Below are 15,344 nucleotides of genomic sequence, written 5' to 3'. Positions count from 1 at the left end.
GGAGAGGCGCTTGAGGTCCTTGTTGATGAGAGGCTGATTACAGACGTACCAGGTCTGTCTTATGGGAGCTCAGAACAGACCTGGGCCAGTTTGCTCCCGCTGGTTTCGGATTATTGAAGTCCATTAAGGAAAAAACACCCAAGCAGTGTAATTGAAATTCGTGGTGTAATGTGGATTTTTCCTCTGCTCTCACTTTCAGTACTCTATCACCCAACACATACATTTTCCTTCCAAATGCATTTAAGCCAGAAAAAAAATCATCCTTCTCTTTTCCAGCTAGCCCAATTCCAAACAAGGCAGTAATAAGCAAATCACCCTCTAATTGGCTTTATAATCAGTGACTGTCTTATCATAAATGTTTCCCAGTGCAGATTTCTAAACTTTAGATTCACTGGGTATCTGGATCACGTCAAGCCAGCTGCAGGGAGGGAAAAAGCTAAGGGGAGAAAGTAACTGTGTGAGATAACAACATCTGCTGCATGCCAGGACCATTTTTTGCTAACAAGATTTTGCAAGGAGCAGACTGGTCTAATTGCATTGCAGAGCCTGGCTGTTTGGGGAACAATGCTTGAACTCAGACTTGCAAAATCAGCAAGACATCTATTAGTGTGGCTGTGCTTCCCCTCTCCTGTGCTTCCTCTCTCCTGGACAATGGGGAACCAAAAGGATTCCTGTGTCTCAAATGTCACTCACACAGCCAAGAGAGCAAGAGGTGTTCAAGCACAGTGGGCAATGGTGACACAGGTGACACAAATGTCCGTGTTGCATTGCCGCAGATACCAGCATTGAGATGTCATTTTGCAAAATTGGTAATTGAAAAATTTGCACCAGGGTGATACAGGGAAGAGAAATGGTGTCAGTTTAGAAACCCACAGGTCTCTGTTTTCAGAGCGGATTATAATTTCCTCAATAATTTCCTCAGCTTCACACGCACTGGAGGGTAGGCTTGGTTGGCAACATCTACACACTGTAAAACTGGGGGCGGGAAGGTGTTGTGTTGCCACACATTCCTAATGCAAATCCACCCAGAATATCTCAATATATACATTTGCACCTGTTATCAGCTTGCACCCCAAAGGGCGTTGGACACTCCACCCACAGCAAACAGAACTTGCTTGTAAAGGGAAGGCATTAAAAAAATACTCCCCACAAACCTCATGACTCTGCTTATGTACCTCAGCACCATGCTGTACCATTTGTTTTGGCACCAGAAAGAGTGTGGACAGTGGCAAACAAGATCCATAGCTCAATTTGCAGGCTTAGCAGCCTTGACAGGTTCCTTTGCAGTTTTATCTTCTGGGTATCCAAAGCACAAAGGCACCAAAGAGGTCTCTCTCTTAAAACAATGGAATGTGGAGAGATGCAACATGTGAGAGCATTGCACCTTCCCAGGAGCTGAAGAAGAGGGAAAAGCATAGGAAGAAAACTGAAACAAGTGCAGAGACCTCGGACTCATCGTTCTCGTTCCTTGCCCCCATGCTCTCTAGTGATGCAGTCTTGGAAAGCCTCAACACTACTCAGCCCAGGACTTCTTTGGTCTCCACCCAGCCAAGAACACACCACAGCCTGGCTTTTAGCATTGCACACATTTAGACGCAACCCTCTCCAGTCTGCCTCTCCCACAGTGTGTTGTTTTGATGCATCTTGTCACAATGCCACTAAGAAAAAATACTCCCTGGATCCTGGCAGATGTCAGCTCCAATACAGGAAAGTCTTCACAAGCTTCACTGACAAGCTGGGTGGTGGGATGCTCAGTGTAGTGAGATGACATGCCCTAGATTGCCCCATTCAGAGGCAGAAGTGGTCCCACTTGGTGTCAAGTCCCATTGCAGTCCAGTGACTGCATAAGCCATCACTCCTTTATAGAAATGATGTCATCTGGCTCCTTTTCATGCTGCATTGCCTGAGCCAGCCTGACCCTTACGAGTGCACACAACTATGGTTCCATGAAGTGAAGGAGAGGGCACTGAGAAATGCAGCAGCTCTCAAGGATGGCTCCACCTGGATCCCTTTCCCTTATATCTTAGTACGTGTAGGCTTGGGCTCCAGGGAGCTGCCCAAGAGAAGTGGAAGAAGAGTAACAAAAATTAGCCCTCATGGCTGTTTTAACTTTAACATCCTACAGCAGATAACACCTCTCTCATTCTCCACAATGCTGCTAGCCACCTTCTCCTAAGTCCCTCCACCCTCCATCATGTCCTGTCCTTGAGTGCTCCTACAGATCTCCCTTGACCAAGCTCCCTTGGAACAGCACTAAGTACTTGTAGGGAGAGGAATAATTCTGGTTTGGCTGCATCATGCGTTTAAAATACATCCACCCTCCAAAGCCCATCCTCTGACTGTGGCATGCTGTGCCCTCAGTTGAACCAGCACTTCTAGTTATGGGATCTAAGCTCAACCAGAACAACTGCTTTGTCTTGAAACTATCTGCATCAGGCTCCAAACTAGTTCTTGGGGAGGTTCACCAACAGTCACGTTGATACAAGTAAGGGACCATGAACGATAGGCATAAGCCATGAGAATGTTCCACACTCACACCACTTTTGAGTCTTCAGTTCCTGCCCTGGAGGACATGGTAGGAAGACATCGTAGGAGGACAAGTTGGTAGGAAGGGAGGAACCTATCCAAGCAAACACTGCTGTGAGAAATCACAGTATTTCAGGACTTATGGTCCAAAACCATTCATCATAGAGCTATTGTGAAATCCTGGAGCGAGCTGGTGTGGTCATGAACTTGGCTGTATTGTTTGTGCCTCCAAGCGACAAAATTCAGGTTTGGCACCTGCGTCTGCTGAATGCTGCTTTGCTCGAATCCCAATTCCTGTCTCATCAAAAGCCAATCTGCTAGAGCAGAATTTAGGAATCTAAGTCACACAGGGGTTTTGTTGTTTGTTTTGCCTTTTTTTTTTTTTTTAATTTTCCTAAAAGTCAAGTTATTGATGGGGAAAGAAAAAACACAAAGCTGCAAAGGCAAATTACCTCCACCCTCCACTGCACACAGATCTAAAAACTTCTAACTACTTTTCCACGAGAATACCTCCCACGTCTCTTTGGTCCACACTGTTTCAGGGTGAGGAACTGCCCTTTGGTTTGTGATTGTGTCATATTTATAGCACCTCAGTCCTACACCAGTACTTGACCCTAACACAGTCCAAATTAATCCCAGACTACGCAATGACAATGAAGAGGTTATCATGAGTTTAAGCCATTTAAAGGAATTAATTCCATCCCACATCTATTCTGGTTATTCATAACCTGGGTGTAGCTTTGCAAACAGAGATGAGAAATCTCTGTTTATCTCCGTGATTCCTCTTTATGAGAAACTCACCCTCTAGAAATGTGGACTCATGAGCTTCTGTAAGCTGGGAGAAGTGACAAAGGGGCATTATTTAGAGAAAATGATTCAATATTCAGCCACCAGGAAAAGGCTCAGCTGCCACTGTTGAGAGAAGGAAGCAGGGAGAAATTTGGCAGCACGGCTGGCTGTAAGCACCCAGTCTTGGCCAGCACTGGCTGGTACCTCCAAGAGGGAGTTCACAAAAAAAGGATGAAGACTGTATTTAACAATCAGCAGGAATCTTCCCATGGGCTTGAGTCATGAAACTGCCAAAGTTAAGAGAGACATCAAACCCAAGCAAGCTCTCTCTCTCCTTGGTAACATGAGATGAGCATCCAGATGAGGATGCAAAGGGGTCAACAGATCACACAGGTTGGCACTTTGCTGTGCAGGTTTGGTCCTGGTGAGCTAAACTACTGAGCATCTGTGTTGTGTTTCAGGGTACTGCAACACCTAAAGGCTTTGTCCTTTATCAAGGGTGCTTTTCATCCACCCCCACTTCTCTGAGTCATAGAATCACAGAATTACAGAATCATAGAATAGTCAGGGTTGGAAGGGACCTTAAAGATCATCTAGTTCCACCCCCCCCGCCACAGGCAGGGACTAAAGCAGGCTGCCCAAGGCCCCATCCCATCTGGCCCGGAACACCTCCAGGGATGGGGCATCCACAACTTCCCGGGGCAACCTGTTCCAGTGCCTCACCACTCTCATGGTGAAGAAATTCTTCCCTATAACAAGCCTAAATCTGCCCCTCCCCAGTTTATACCCGTTCCCCCTCTTCCAATCACCACAAGCCTTTATGAATAGTCCCTCCTCAGCTTTCCTGTAGCCCTTTTCAGGTACTGGAAGGTCGCTGTAAGATCTCCTTGGAGCTTTCTCTTCTCCTCCCAGTTCAAGACTGTCTTGTCCACAGGGCTGCCTAGGGCATAACAGGGAGCTGAGCACCGCATCCCTACAACTGCACATGATAGTGAGACAGGATGCAGGGTGGGAGCAGATGGCTATGAGCATTGGTGGGATGATCAATCAGGGCAGCACCATACCAAGGAATTCACTCTGCCCATTGTGATTTAGCACGTGTAGGTCTAAATGATTGCAATGGACTAAGTGCCTCCACTCAGGACAAAAATGCCACCCTACCACGCTACCCTACACTGCACAACTCTGCCTTATAAGCAGGCTTTTAATCTTTGCAGGGCTTTAGAGCCTTATTTGCACAGTCTCTCTGTTTAAATTATATATATCAGAGGAGAAACAGTGCCATTCCACTTACTGTCAAATTGTGTTGGGGTTTTATTTCAAAAAGGGACGACTTGGAGAATTTAATGCTCCGTACAAATAATTCTGACAGTGTCAGCCATTTGGCAGCAAAGGAAGGACAAGCCCTTGCCCTGGGGCGTTTAGAAAGACAGATGGTGGCTGCATTTATCCATCCCTGGTCAACCCATCAATATGGGACTGGACATGAGTGCAGGCTCTACTGAGCGAGGCAAGAAGGAATCATGATGGAGAGAGGGTTTATATCTGCTTCTTTACAGGTGTAGGTATCGCTCTGCCCCAACACATTATGGGGTTACCATGTATTTAAAGGAAACAGAAACGTAGAAGCAAGTAGGTGTGCACACAAGACCCAAGGGATGTATGCTAAGCCAATTCATATTAAAAAAAAAACCCACCCCAAAACACCCTCCAAAAAAAAAACCCACACAAAACAAACAAATGAAAACCCAAAAGCAAATCCAGAGGCAGGGACTGGTCTTTAGAGCAACTGATACAGAACCACACTGGATTCTCCTTTCCTGGAAAAAAAAAACCCAACTGGATGGTGCTTAGAGGAAGCAGGTCAAGTTTAGTTCAATGAGGATTTAATTCAAGAAGTGACATGACCTCTCCTTACGCAGAAATCAGCTGATGCGTTGTCAACAGTTCCCTCACATTTCAATCATCCAGATCATGGAAACGGCTCCTTTTCTGCTCCAATTGCAGAGCCAGCATGGCTTCAGCTGTCATCCACCCACCAACGCTTCCTTCTACTTGTTCCCTTCTTTAACTATGTCTTGCAGGAGCCAGAGTTACCATACCTCATGTTTTATTTCCCTTCTGTAAGAGGCAGAACCATGCCCAGTCGAGTCTTTGCAAGGGGACTTTGCAAGGGCTTTGTCCAAAGGCATTTGCTCTAGCAGGACCAAGCCCTTAACATAGGCAAATCACCCCAAAATACCATCCACTCAGAGTGCTCAAAAATTAGAGCTGCCAGACAGTGCAGCATCTCCCATTCTGACCCAAGATTAAAAGCCTGGGCTGATCCAGGGCACAACTAGCCCTGTACCTACTCTGCAGGCTGAATGTACCCCTCTGACACCTCAAGCCAAACTTGGGAGCGTGTGCACCATCCTTTCACACGGAGCTCAGAAGGCAGCAGCTGTCCAGAGCTCCTTTCTGTGACACCCTTTGCTACCGTTATATTCTTCCCCGTTACCAATACAATAACTTCTAGACACTGATGCACAGCTGCATTAAAAAGCGGGCAATGAATATACGTCACTGATTTTACTGTTGGTTTTTCACTTGGGATTGTGTCCTTCTGATGCAGAGGATAGAACAGACTGACTAGGTAATTGCTTATCAAAGGCCGCAGTGAAACATACTCACACCAGGCAGCTGATCACCCCATATCCTCACTGTGGCAAAGAGAGAGGGTGTGCTTGCCTGGCACCACAGGGTCGTGGCCCTGGGAGGATCTGGTGAGACCTGCAGGAATGCAGCCAGGGTCAGCACCACATGCAATGAGAGCTTTTAAAATAAGCATAAATATTAATAAAAATTATCTTGCCCATCCTTGAAGTGAAGGGAGGGGGGGAAAGTCTGTGAATGGTTTAAAAATGTAAAACCAAGGTCAATTCAGAGATTGCATTAAATTGTGACAAATCCTTTCCTGGCAAAGAGGGAACAGGCTGGCAGTCAGCTCTAGCCTTTACAGAAAGCTGCAGATAAATTAACAGGCAAGCATCTCATAAATTCCTAAGCTGAGAAACACAAAGGTCTGGAAGGACTCTGACTGCTGTGATGGATAGCAGACAGATGACAGATTCCGCTCAGAGGAGACGATCCCTCTGTCCATCCAGCAGCACAGAGGAGTCACAGCATCAATGCTAACCGTGAGCATCCTCTGGGCAGGATGAAAACTGAAAGTTGAGCAAAGACATCCCTTCAGTGCAAGTGCCAGAGGTTAGCATTTCTGGCAGAAGAGGGTCTAAGTGAGGCACTAGAAAGTTATAGCTCCTTGATTATTGCCATTTTAATTGCCTCCACGTGCCTGCTTTGGGTGAGCTCTTAGAGCAAAGAACTCCAAGAACTTAACCCCTGTCTTTCCCATTATCTTCACTCTTGTCTTCTTGCCAGCTTCCCAGCCTGTGCTATACACTGAGGAAAAGACCTTTTAATGCAGAAACTTGTGGGCAGGCAAGTGCTGGTCCTGCTTTTAGTGAATTAGTTCATTGATTCCTTTCCCCTTCCAGGAAAATTCCATGGGGATTGATTGTATAACTCTCACTCAGCAAGCGAAACGAGTGAAGTGCTTAATAACACAAGAAAAAGGGGATCTGAGAAATGCTCTCCCAACCTGCAACATCTCTGTATCCACTGACACAACACCACTCAGTTCAGGAGACAATAGGCATAATAGACAAAAATCCTATACACAAAGTCAAGCTAGATACATGTCAGGATGACAGGGAAGTGACTACTAAGAAAACGGTATTTTCTCAGTTTCTAAAACAAGATTCCTTTTGTATATTTGGGGAAAAAATACCTAACTAAACCCCAGGGCTGTGAATGAAATCAACTCTCCCCAATGTCACAGTGCGGTTGAAGATGTCATGGCTCTACTGCCATAAGACTACTCACTTCCCACAACCCTTCCTAAAACACCTGGCCTCTCTATCTCCCTCAAAACTACTCTGACTCAGACTTTCCCCTGCAAAAAACATTGCCTTCACCCAGATAAAATAACATTGCTGTTTAGCAAGAATCTACTTTTATGCTGTGTAATCAGTAACAATCTCCCTTGACAATTCCTGCAGAGATATCTTGGTGCTTGCAAGCAAATACTGCAGAGATATAAAAAAAAAACCCTGAGAAACAAGGTTGGAGGGCGAAACTCTTCCCCTGAAGACAGGAGGGTGTAGACTTCATCCAAGAGAGTTTCTCTGGTGGTTGCAACCAGCCAGGCTTGAATTCACAGTGCAGAGGTGCAGCTCAGGTTCAACCACCACTGCACACTGCCTTAAGCCACCCAGTCACTGTAACAACAGCCTGCTTTGAAACCCTCGTGCTTCGTCATAGCTTCTTGTTACACCAGCTTTGGTGCAGCTCAGCACTCAGCTGCCATCTGGTCCCCTTCAACTATCTTTGGGATCTCTTGTTCCAACCACTCTGCATCTTAGGGAAGACCATGAGGTGCTTCTGCATGGTCCTGCAACACACTGCTGTGGACAGGGAAACACTCAACACACAGCAGCTCACCTTACCTCCCAGAGCAGGGAGGAAAGAAGACCTTCTCCAGGCTCCACTTTGCTCCCTGGGAAGAGCTTAGGGATCAGAGCACGCAGTTCATGCAGTTAAACATTGCATCTCTGCTTGGCCTAAGCCTCCCATCATAATTCATTTGCTTCCCACTCGAGCATAGCGACGCCCACATTTGTCCTAACTAGTGATCAGTCTCAGTGGCAGGTCATTGCTTGGTGGACTGAATCTGAACCAGCAGGCCCTCCTCGCTGTAGAGACAAAACAAGCTTTCACTAAGGCCCAGGGGTACTAATGACCCTAACTTAGCCCAGCACCCATCCCATAGCATCACTGGATGTGGCCTGTACCCAAGAAAAGAGATTGGGACAGTGATGATTAGAAGAGATGAACTGTTTTCCCACAAGGCAGATGCACCTATTCCACCCTAGGCCGTCACTGATGTTTTCCCCAGGGGATCAACAGACAGCCACGTGCTCCAGATCTCCCTTTACTTTAGCCTGCATCTCATCCTTCTCGCTTTTTCAGCACACCCTTCCCCATTTACTTAGCTCCCAAAAGCCCAGATGAGTTCACCAATGCACAGACTAAAACTCCTGCTCCTATGCTGCACTGCCAGCATTTCTGTCTCAAACGGGAAGAGATAAAAACAGACCTTGAAGATCAGGCCAAGACGTTAAGGATGGTACTACTTGCCTGAATACAGAGATCTCCCTTGCCTTCATATGGTAGCAGGCAGAGTATGAGGGATAAGGAGTTTCAAGCAAGGAACTACAATTTGGGCTTAGCCCAAAATGCTAGGTTTAATTTCTAATGCAACAGCCAAGTGTTGCTGCCAGAAAGAGCTGCTGATGCTGCCCTAGCCAGCTCCAAAATCTACTTTGGCTCAGCAATGAGCAGCAAGTCTCATTTTTAAGTGGATGCGTGAAAAGAATCCTCTTCGGGATCCCAGCTCAGGCTGATGCCTACGGCTTCCCTCCCTCTGCTACACACGAGCAATTAGCTTTCTGACTTTGCTGTGCTGCATCATGAAGACATCCGACAAACAACCATCGAAGCCAAAGCCTGATTAGAAGCCTGTTGCTCCCTCTGCAGAGATCTGGCATCCAGAGTAGGATTTGAGGCCAGGGGAAAGCAGCAAGGGAGGGAGGGAGGACACCTCACTGGAAAGAATAAGGCTGAGCCTGTCCCAGGAAAGGCTGCAACAACAGATGCAGGAGGAAGTTGAAGCAAAACAGCCTGACCTGGGAAGGGTTATACATGAGCTGTTCCAGCAAATCCCTCCAGTACTCCCTGCCCAGAAAAAACTCAAGCAAGAGGGAGAGCGCTGCAGAGTTTGGGGTTTTGTTGTCTGGTTTTTTTTGGGTTTTGTTTTTTTTTTTTCCAAAGCAAAAGGAAGCATGTGGAGGAGGAGAAAGGATGAGGGCAGGTCCTGGTAGGGAAGGAAGAGATGTACACAAGTGATGGGCTGTTTAGATCTGTACTAGTGCAGATGTAAATGTAAATATATAGGAATGAGTTCCTATCTCTGCCCAAAGCTCATCCCCACCACCCCTGTGAGTTCACTACAGCTACTTTTCACATATGAGTACTTTGTCCGAAAAACTTGTCTCCTGCGTATCACTTCTCTGCATAGACCATAAGTGACAATCTTTCTGAGAAAGCCAACAGTTGTTTTTAATAGCCAATACCCTTTTTTTCCCCCTCTCCACCCACTCTGCTCACACAGTAAGGCTTAAGGCATGATGAGCTCTTGCATTTTATCATGCAGTTTCAGCTGAAATTCTCCAAAACAAACCACGGTCATGGCCCTGAGAGATAACAGAGGTGTGTGCACACCATCTCTTCCTGCAGACAGTGTCCCTGGGACTGGCAGACTCCATTTCTAGGTCAGGAATTCCCCAAAACTGCACTTGCCAAAAGCTGTGAGTATCACTCTGTTTTTTCTAAACACGAATGAAATGTGAGTGCCTAAGGAAAGATTTGCTGGTTGTAATAGAACGATGATGTGGGGACTTGGTGTGGCTTAATAACCGTACTGTGCAATTACCACACAAGCAGAGTAGTTGACTTGAACTTCATTGACATTCTGGACTCCCTGAACACTGCATTGAACTGGAGGAGCTGACAGTGTCTCCAAGCTATTTTGCAGACAGGAAAGTAGTGAGATGTATATCAAGATCCATCACATCCCAATGCATCATGTTTGCTTTCTTCCAAAAGATGTGGGGACCTTTTGCTGGTAAGAATTCAGGCAGTATTGGGTCCAGAAACTTTGTCACTTTGCATTGGCTAGATGGCACAAAGCATTTCTTCTCTCCATGAACTTCAGCCACTTTTTGCCAAAATGGAAAACTGAAAGTAAACAATCTGGAGGAGTTTTAGAGAAAGAGGCCTCTGGAAACTTCAGCTGTAATCAGGGCACATGTTAGCTCAAATACTATTTTTAATGGCAATTTTGTGGTCAGGGCAGATAGACAGGTCCGATCATATGATCCTACCAGACAGTGGCATCAATGGGACTGCTGTTGCTCAGCATGGACTCCTTCTGGTACCAAAATTGCTGGCAAAGTTCCCTTCATCTGGTGCAGAAGCAGTGGAAGAGGGATCATCTCCATCTCTAGTTAAGCATGCGGGACCTTGCTTGCACGTGGGACTCACTTCCAACACCCATTTCCACTGTCAGCCCATACCAGAAGGAGCTCCTGTTTAAACTGCAGAGCTGGCTGGTATGAAAGCCCTTGAATCCACCTCATCCTTCAGCAGGGATGGACTTGGAACTTAGCTGAGCATGCCAGAAGTTGCAGAAAACTTTCTTAGAAAGACTTCATGCTCTTGGGAGCAAGGGAGCAACAGGATGATACCTTGCTGGCTCACCTCATGTGAGGTAAGCCTAAGTAAGAGCTGATGCTACACATCTGAACAACAAGGGCTGCAAATGAGCTGAGTGGGTCACCCATTCAGAAAAGGTCTCCTTTCTACCAGAAAAGAAGCATCAACAAGTCTATGCCTGGATAATCAGAATTGTTCATGACCCATGCAGCAAGTTCTGAAACACAGATACTTAGCAGAAGATAAGCAAACTTTGCCCCTCTACAGCTGGATCCAATCGTCTGTCATTAGACATGGGACTGAATTAATTCACATCTCTGAATGCAAACCAGCAAGGAGGGAGAATATACATCCTACCCTTTAGTCCCAGAGAAAGTTGTTTAGAAAGTCTTCGGCATTACCTATATGTAGGACATGTAAGTTGTGTTCATATCCTCCACCAACCCATGGTGGGCCCTGTCTTCAGAAGGCAGCTGTGCACAGACCATCTTTCCAGTCCAGCAGTCAAAGGAATAAGTTAAAACACATGCAGATCTTGCATAAACTCCATGTCCAGGCAGAGCTGACATGGAAGAACCCAAGGCAGAGCAAGGGGAGGGTGAGATATCCTCCCACGAAGAGCCTGGTGGGATGCTTGGGGGCTCAGTCCCTCCTGCCACCCAGAAAGAGTCAGTTTAGCTCCGTCCCTCCCTTTACACAAAGCCTTTTTGTCCACCCCCACGAAAACTGCCCTCACCCAGACAGATGCAGCACTGTCTTGTAAAAGGCCAGCTGATTTTCTGGGCTGCTGGTAGGGGCAAGGAGGACAACGGCAGCTCAGGCAACCCTGGCACAATGAAATGGCACCAAGCTGCATGGAAAATGACACCAGCTGGGCAGCAAGGACTGCTCCTCCTTGCAGGCAAGGAAAAGGAACCAGGCATGTCAGATTCTGTGTTACTGCCTCTCCCCAGCCAACACTATCATTGCTCCCTGGGACTCCCTGTATTTCACACAGGTCAGAGAAGTGGCTTCATGGTCAACCCCAAGCAGATGGCCATACAAATGCCCCTAGACATAGTGCCCTCAGGCCCTGATTTGTATCTTTTGGGCAGGCACTGAGGACAGCAGAAGCTGAGGACAGGCAGCACTGGGGACAGGCAATGTCACCCCCAGCCCTCCCACACTGCCTCCATGCCAGACACAGCAGCACAGAAAACATGCAGAAAGCTTTTTGCAGGGACACTAATTTTGCACAGGAGAGGAAGGATGGGTTAGACCATTCACCTCCCAAAGACCCCAAGACCAACAAACCTACCTGAAGCTTATTTTCTTTTCCCCTTCCAAATGGATCCCCAAAGTATTCACAGATAACTCTTTGCCCCACCCACCAGACTTAACAAGAGTGCCCAACACCAACCTGACTACAAACTTTCTCTCTGTTTTATGCATGGGGAAACTGAGTCATGAAGAAGTCTCCTTTGCTCTTGGACCTCACTGGGGCAGAACAGCTCGGACCAGGATGCAGGAGGTCTCCCTTGCATCCCAGAGGCTCGTGATGCCGAGCCTAGACAAATAAACCATAAACCCTGCTGGGGAGAGGAGAAGTCAGCTGGGGCTTGGCACCCTTGGTGAAGAATGCACTGTGCATTTTCAAGAATACCTAAGAACAGAGATGGTGGAAAGCAGTGCTGAGGGGCAAGGGGACGGGTGCACTTACTTTTGGCCGCTTCCACTGGATGCCCTGGATCCTTGACTTGTAGAAGAGCGAGTCATCATTGGCAGGGAAAAGTGGGTCCTCAAAGAGCTGCTTCCGCCGCTGACATTCCTTCTTCAGGGAGGCATAACGCTGGTTCTCATATGGCTTCACCGAGGAAAACATCCTTCCCCACCAGCGCTGGGAAGACAGGCAGAATGGAAGTGAGATGTGGCAGAGTCTGGCCAGGAACTTTCAATCCTCCTGTGGACTGCATCTGTGTGGTAGGGCCAAGACATTGTGGCTGCAGACAACCACCCAGCCCCTGGTTCTGCCCTCCCCCAGATCTGGCTGTCCTACATCTCTAGATCCCACATTTATAGCCCCATGAAGCACCTCTGGCTGATTCCAGGACGTATGAGTGTGCTCCATCGCTGACTTATACAGGCAGGAAAAATCATGCATTCAAACGAGAAGACATGGAGGATTCCTCAAAGCTCAAGCATACCTTGCAGATCCCCTGGACATAGGACTCTCATTTTCCCCAGAGCTGGCCTAACACCACAAAACAGGCACAGTAGGAGACCATAACTGGTGTCCTGCCTTTTAGAGAATTTGTAACTCATTTGGGGAAAAGCACAGCCTTCAGAGGCAAAGGAGGAGAAGGCATCACCCGCAAAATGGGTATTTGAAGGTTCTGGGGGGGCTGAGCCCTACCCAGAGCACCCCCACCACACAGCCCTGAATTACAGACAGAGATTTCACAATTTCATCAGAGACACCAATTTTTCAGTAGATTTTATCAGATTTGTTTTTAATTAAAAAAGGCCTGGCAGAGCACCACGTGATTTTGAATTAATTATTCTATCTTCACAAGCGTCTAGCTTCCAGGGCAGAGATCTGAGTTACAGAAGACTGCAGGAAACCATTGCCCAAGTCACCCTTGAGAGAGAGCAGCACCTCTCCATCACTCTTGCCATTTGGTCACTGAGTAACAATCACTTTGGTTAGGTCCTCATCCCTCTACTTCACAGGTCTAGTCACCGTGGTCTCACAGCAGACACAAGGGAAAGGGGTGCTCTATGTTGTTCCCCTTTACTAAATCACAGAACTTCTTCCAAAGCTCTTTCCCTAAAGTTTCGCTGTATTTACTTATTACAGTCATTTACACTCCCCAAAATGGAAAGTCCTTTTCAAAACGTTGACTATTACTGACTTTAGTCTGGAAACATCTAGTTCGGTTTCCTAAAGAAATGGGAGTTTGTGTGTCACAGAATCCCATCTGTGGTGTCTAACACTATCCACAGTAAAATGAAGAGTGCCTCTTCCCGCAGGCAGATGCATCCAGCAAGTTGACCTAACTCACTGCTCTGAGTGAGACAAATAGAAACCATATGCCTATTGTGGTATCATCACATGTGGTAGGACAAGGAAATTGCAATAAAGGCTAATTGGAAGCAGCTAACCTGTAAACATCCAGAATCCCAGGGATTATATGATCATTTACAGTCAGGCATCAATTTAGGAGCAGTGTCACATCCCTTGTTAATGAATTAGGATTAGATGAAGGAAGGGAAATGTTTGAGAGCTAAACTAACGCCTGTGCTGATCAGAGGAACCTTTTGAGAGCATCACCTCCTCTTGCCTGGGAGAGACAAAAACACTTCTGCAAAGCAGAAGAGCATAGCATAGGTTTTAATTAACAGAATTTATCAGCCTGATTAGCAGCACAAGTGCTCATCACTTAGAGCTTAAGTGAACCCAAAATAATCCCCTCATTGGCTGCTCCACAGGTCTCTGCTGCTGAGGATCGGTTGCTAAAGCAGCTTGTGGGGTGCTTTGTGTCAGCCAGACGTGTTTCTCCAAACCACCGAGTGTGTCCCAGCCCCATGCTCTGATGCAGCGACTGCAAACAACTGCACAAAGGGGCAATTAGGCCTTAAATTAAACGCAATCTGAACTACAAGAGAGGCACCACCCTGCAAGAGCTGCATAGGATGGACTGGGGGAACAGGTAGATGCATCTTCTACAAGGAGACCACTGGCACTGGATGGCAAATAGCCCACTTACCCTGATGTCTCTCTACTCCTGTGTCCTCGACACGGAGGAAGAACACTGTGAGCATTTAGTGATGATCCTCCAGGACTGCAGATTTGAGATCTTACAGTTTACAACTATAAAAATGTCTCTGCTCGTTGCAGAGTGGGCTGGACTTTATGACCTTTAAAGTTCCCTTCCAACCTAAATCATTCTACAATTCCATAACATCTTAGCTTGCAGACCAAAGACAGGGAGACCTGCCAGGACCCTGCCTGTGTGTGGCTAGTTAAAAAAGTATTAGTTCACACAGGAGCCTTTCAAGGCAGCTCAGCAGTGTATTGAGATACAGTGGTATAAAGGGCTTAATGTGAGATTTTTCTCTTTGGCATCAGGACCAGTTTCCCAGATGCTACAAAGAGGCTCAAGTGCATCATCTGCATCATCAGATGCCTTAAAAATAAATGGCCCAATATCCCAATATCAAAACCTAAACAATATACCAGATTTACTCCTCATAGAAAAGCAGACAGCCACACTGAGCAGTCAGGGAACACACCCAGCAGACATAACATGCATCCACCCTGCTAAGAGGGCCAGGGAGCGAGGTAGCTGCTGGATCTTCAGCAGAAGGGAGAGAAGGACAGAACAGATGTTCCCAGGGAGGTCATGAGGACATCTCAGCAGTGAAAGAGCTCCTTTTGAATGACCGTCAGTCAGGACTTCAGCAGCAACAGCAGTCACTGCTAGAGAGAGACACAGGCAAAGCAGCCGTGCCATGATAGGATGGTTGGCAGCTGCCTTCCGCACAAATACAACAGGTTGAGAAAGAAGAATGCGGCTGCTAACTGAGACACAAGATGAATTGCTTGGACTGGTGATGAACTGGACTGACAGACAGGAAAGGACATTTCTATGGGAGGCAGTGCAGAAAGAACC

The 15,344-nt window shown here is 46.9% G+C and overlaps 1 protein-coding gene across 1 annotated transcript in view; it reads right to left on the bottom strand.

Annotated features, from left to right (window-relative positions):
* Positions 1-15,344, bottom strand: part of CAPN5 (calpain 5) — a 56,897-nt gene that overhangs the window by 28,633 nt on the left and 12,920 nt on the right. Inside the window, exon 2 of the mRNA XM_054081860.1 lies at positions 12,392-12,568. Coding sequence (XP_053937835.1) covers positions 12,392-12,553 — 162 coding nt within the window. The 5' untranslated portion in view covers positions 12,554-12,568. The remainder of the gene's footprint in view (positions 1-12,391; positions 12,569-15,344) is intronic.

The sequence above is a fragment of the Cuculus canorus genome, chromosome 1, assembly GCF_017976375.1.
Source record: "Cuculus canorus isolate bCucCan1 chromosome 1, bCucCan1.pri, whole genome shotgun sequence".
Classification (NCBI taxonomy): domain Eukaryota; kingdom Metazoa; phylum Chordata; class Aves; order Cuculiformes; family Cuculidae; genus Cuculus; species Cuculus canorus.
Note: the sequence above shows the minus strand (reverse complement) of the source record. Positions and strands in the feature narration are given on the sequence as shown.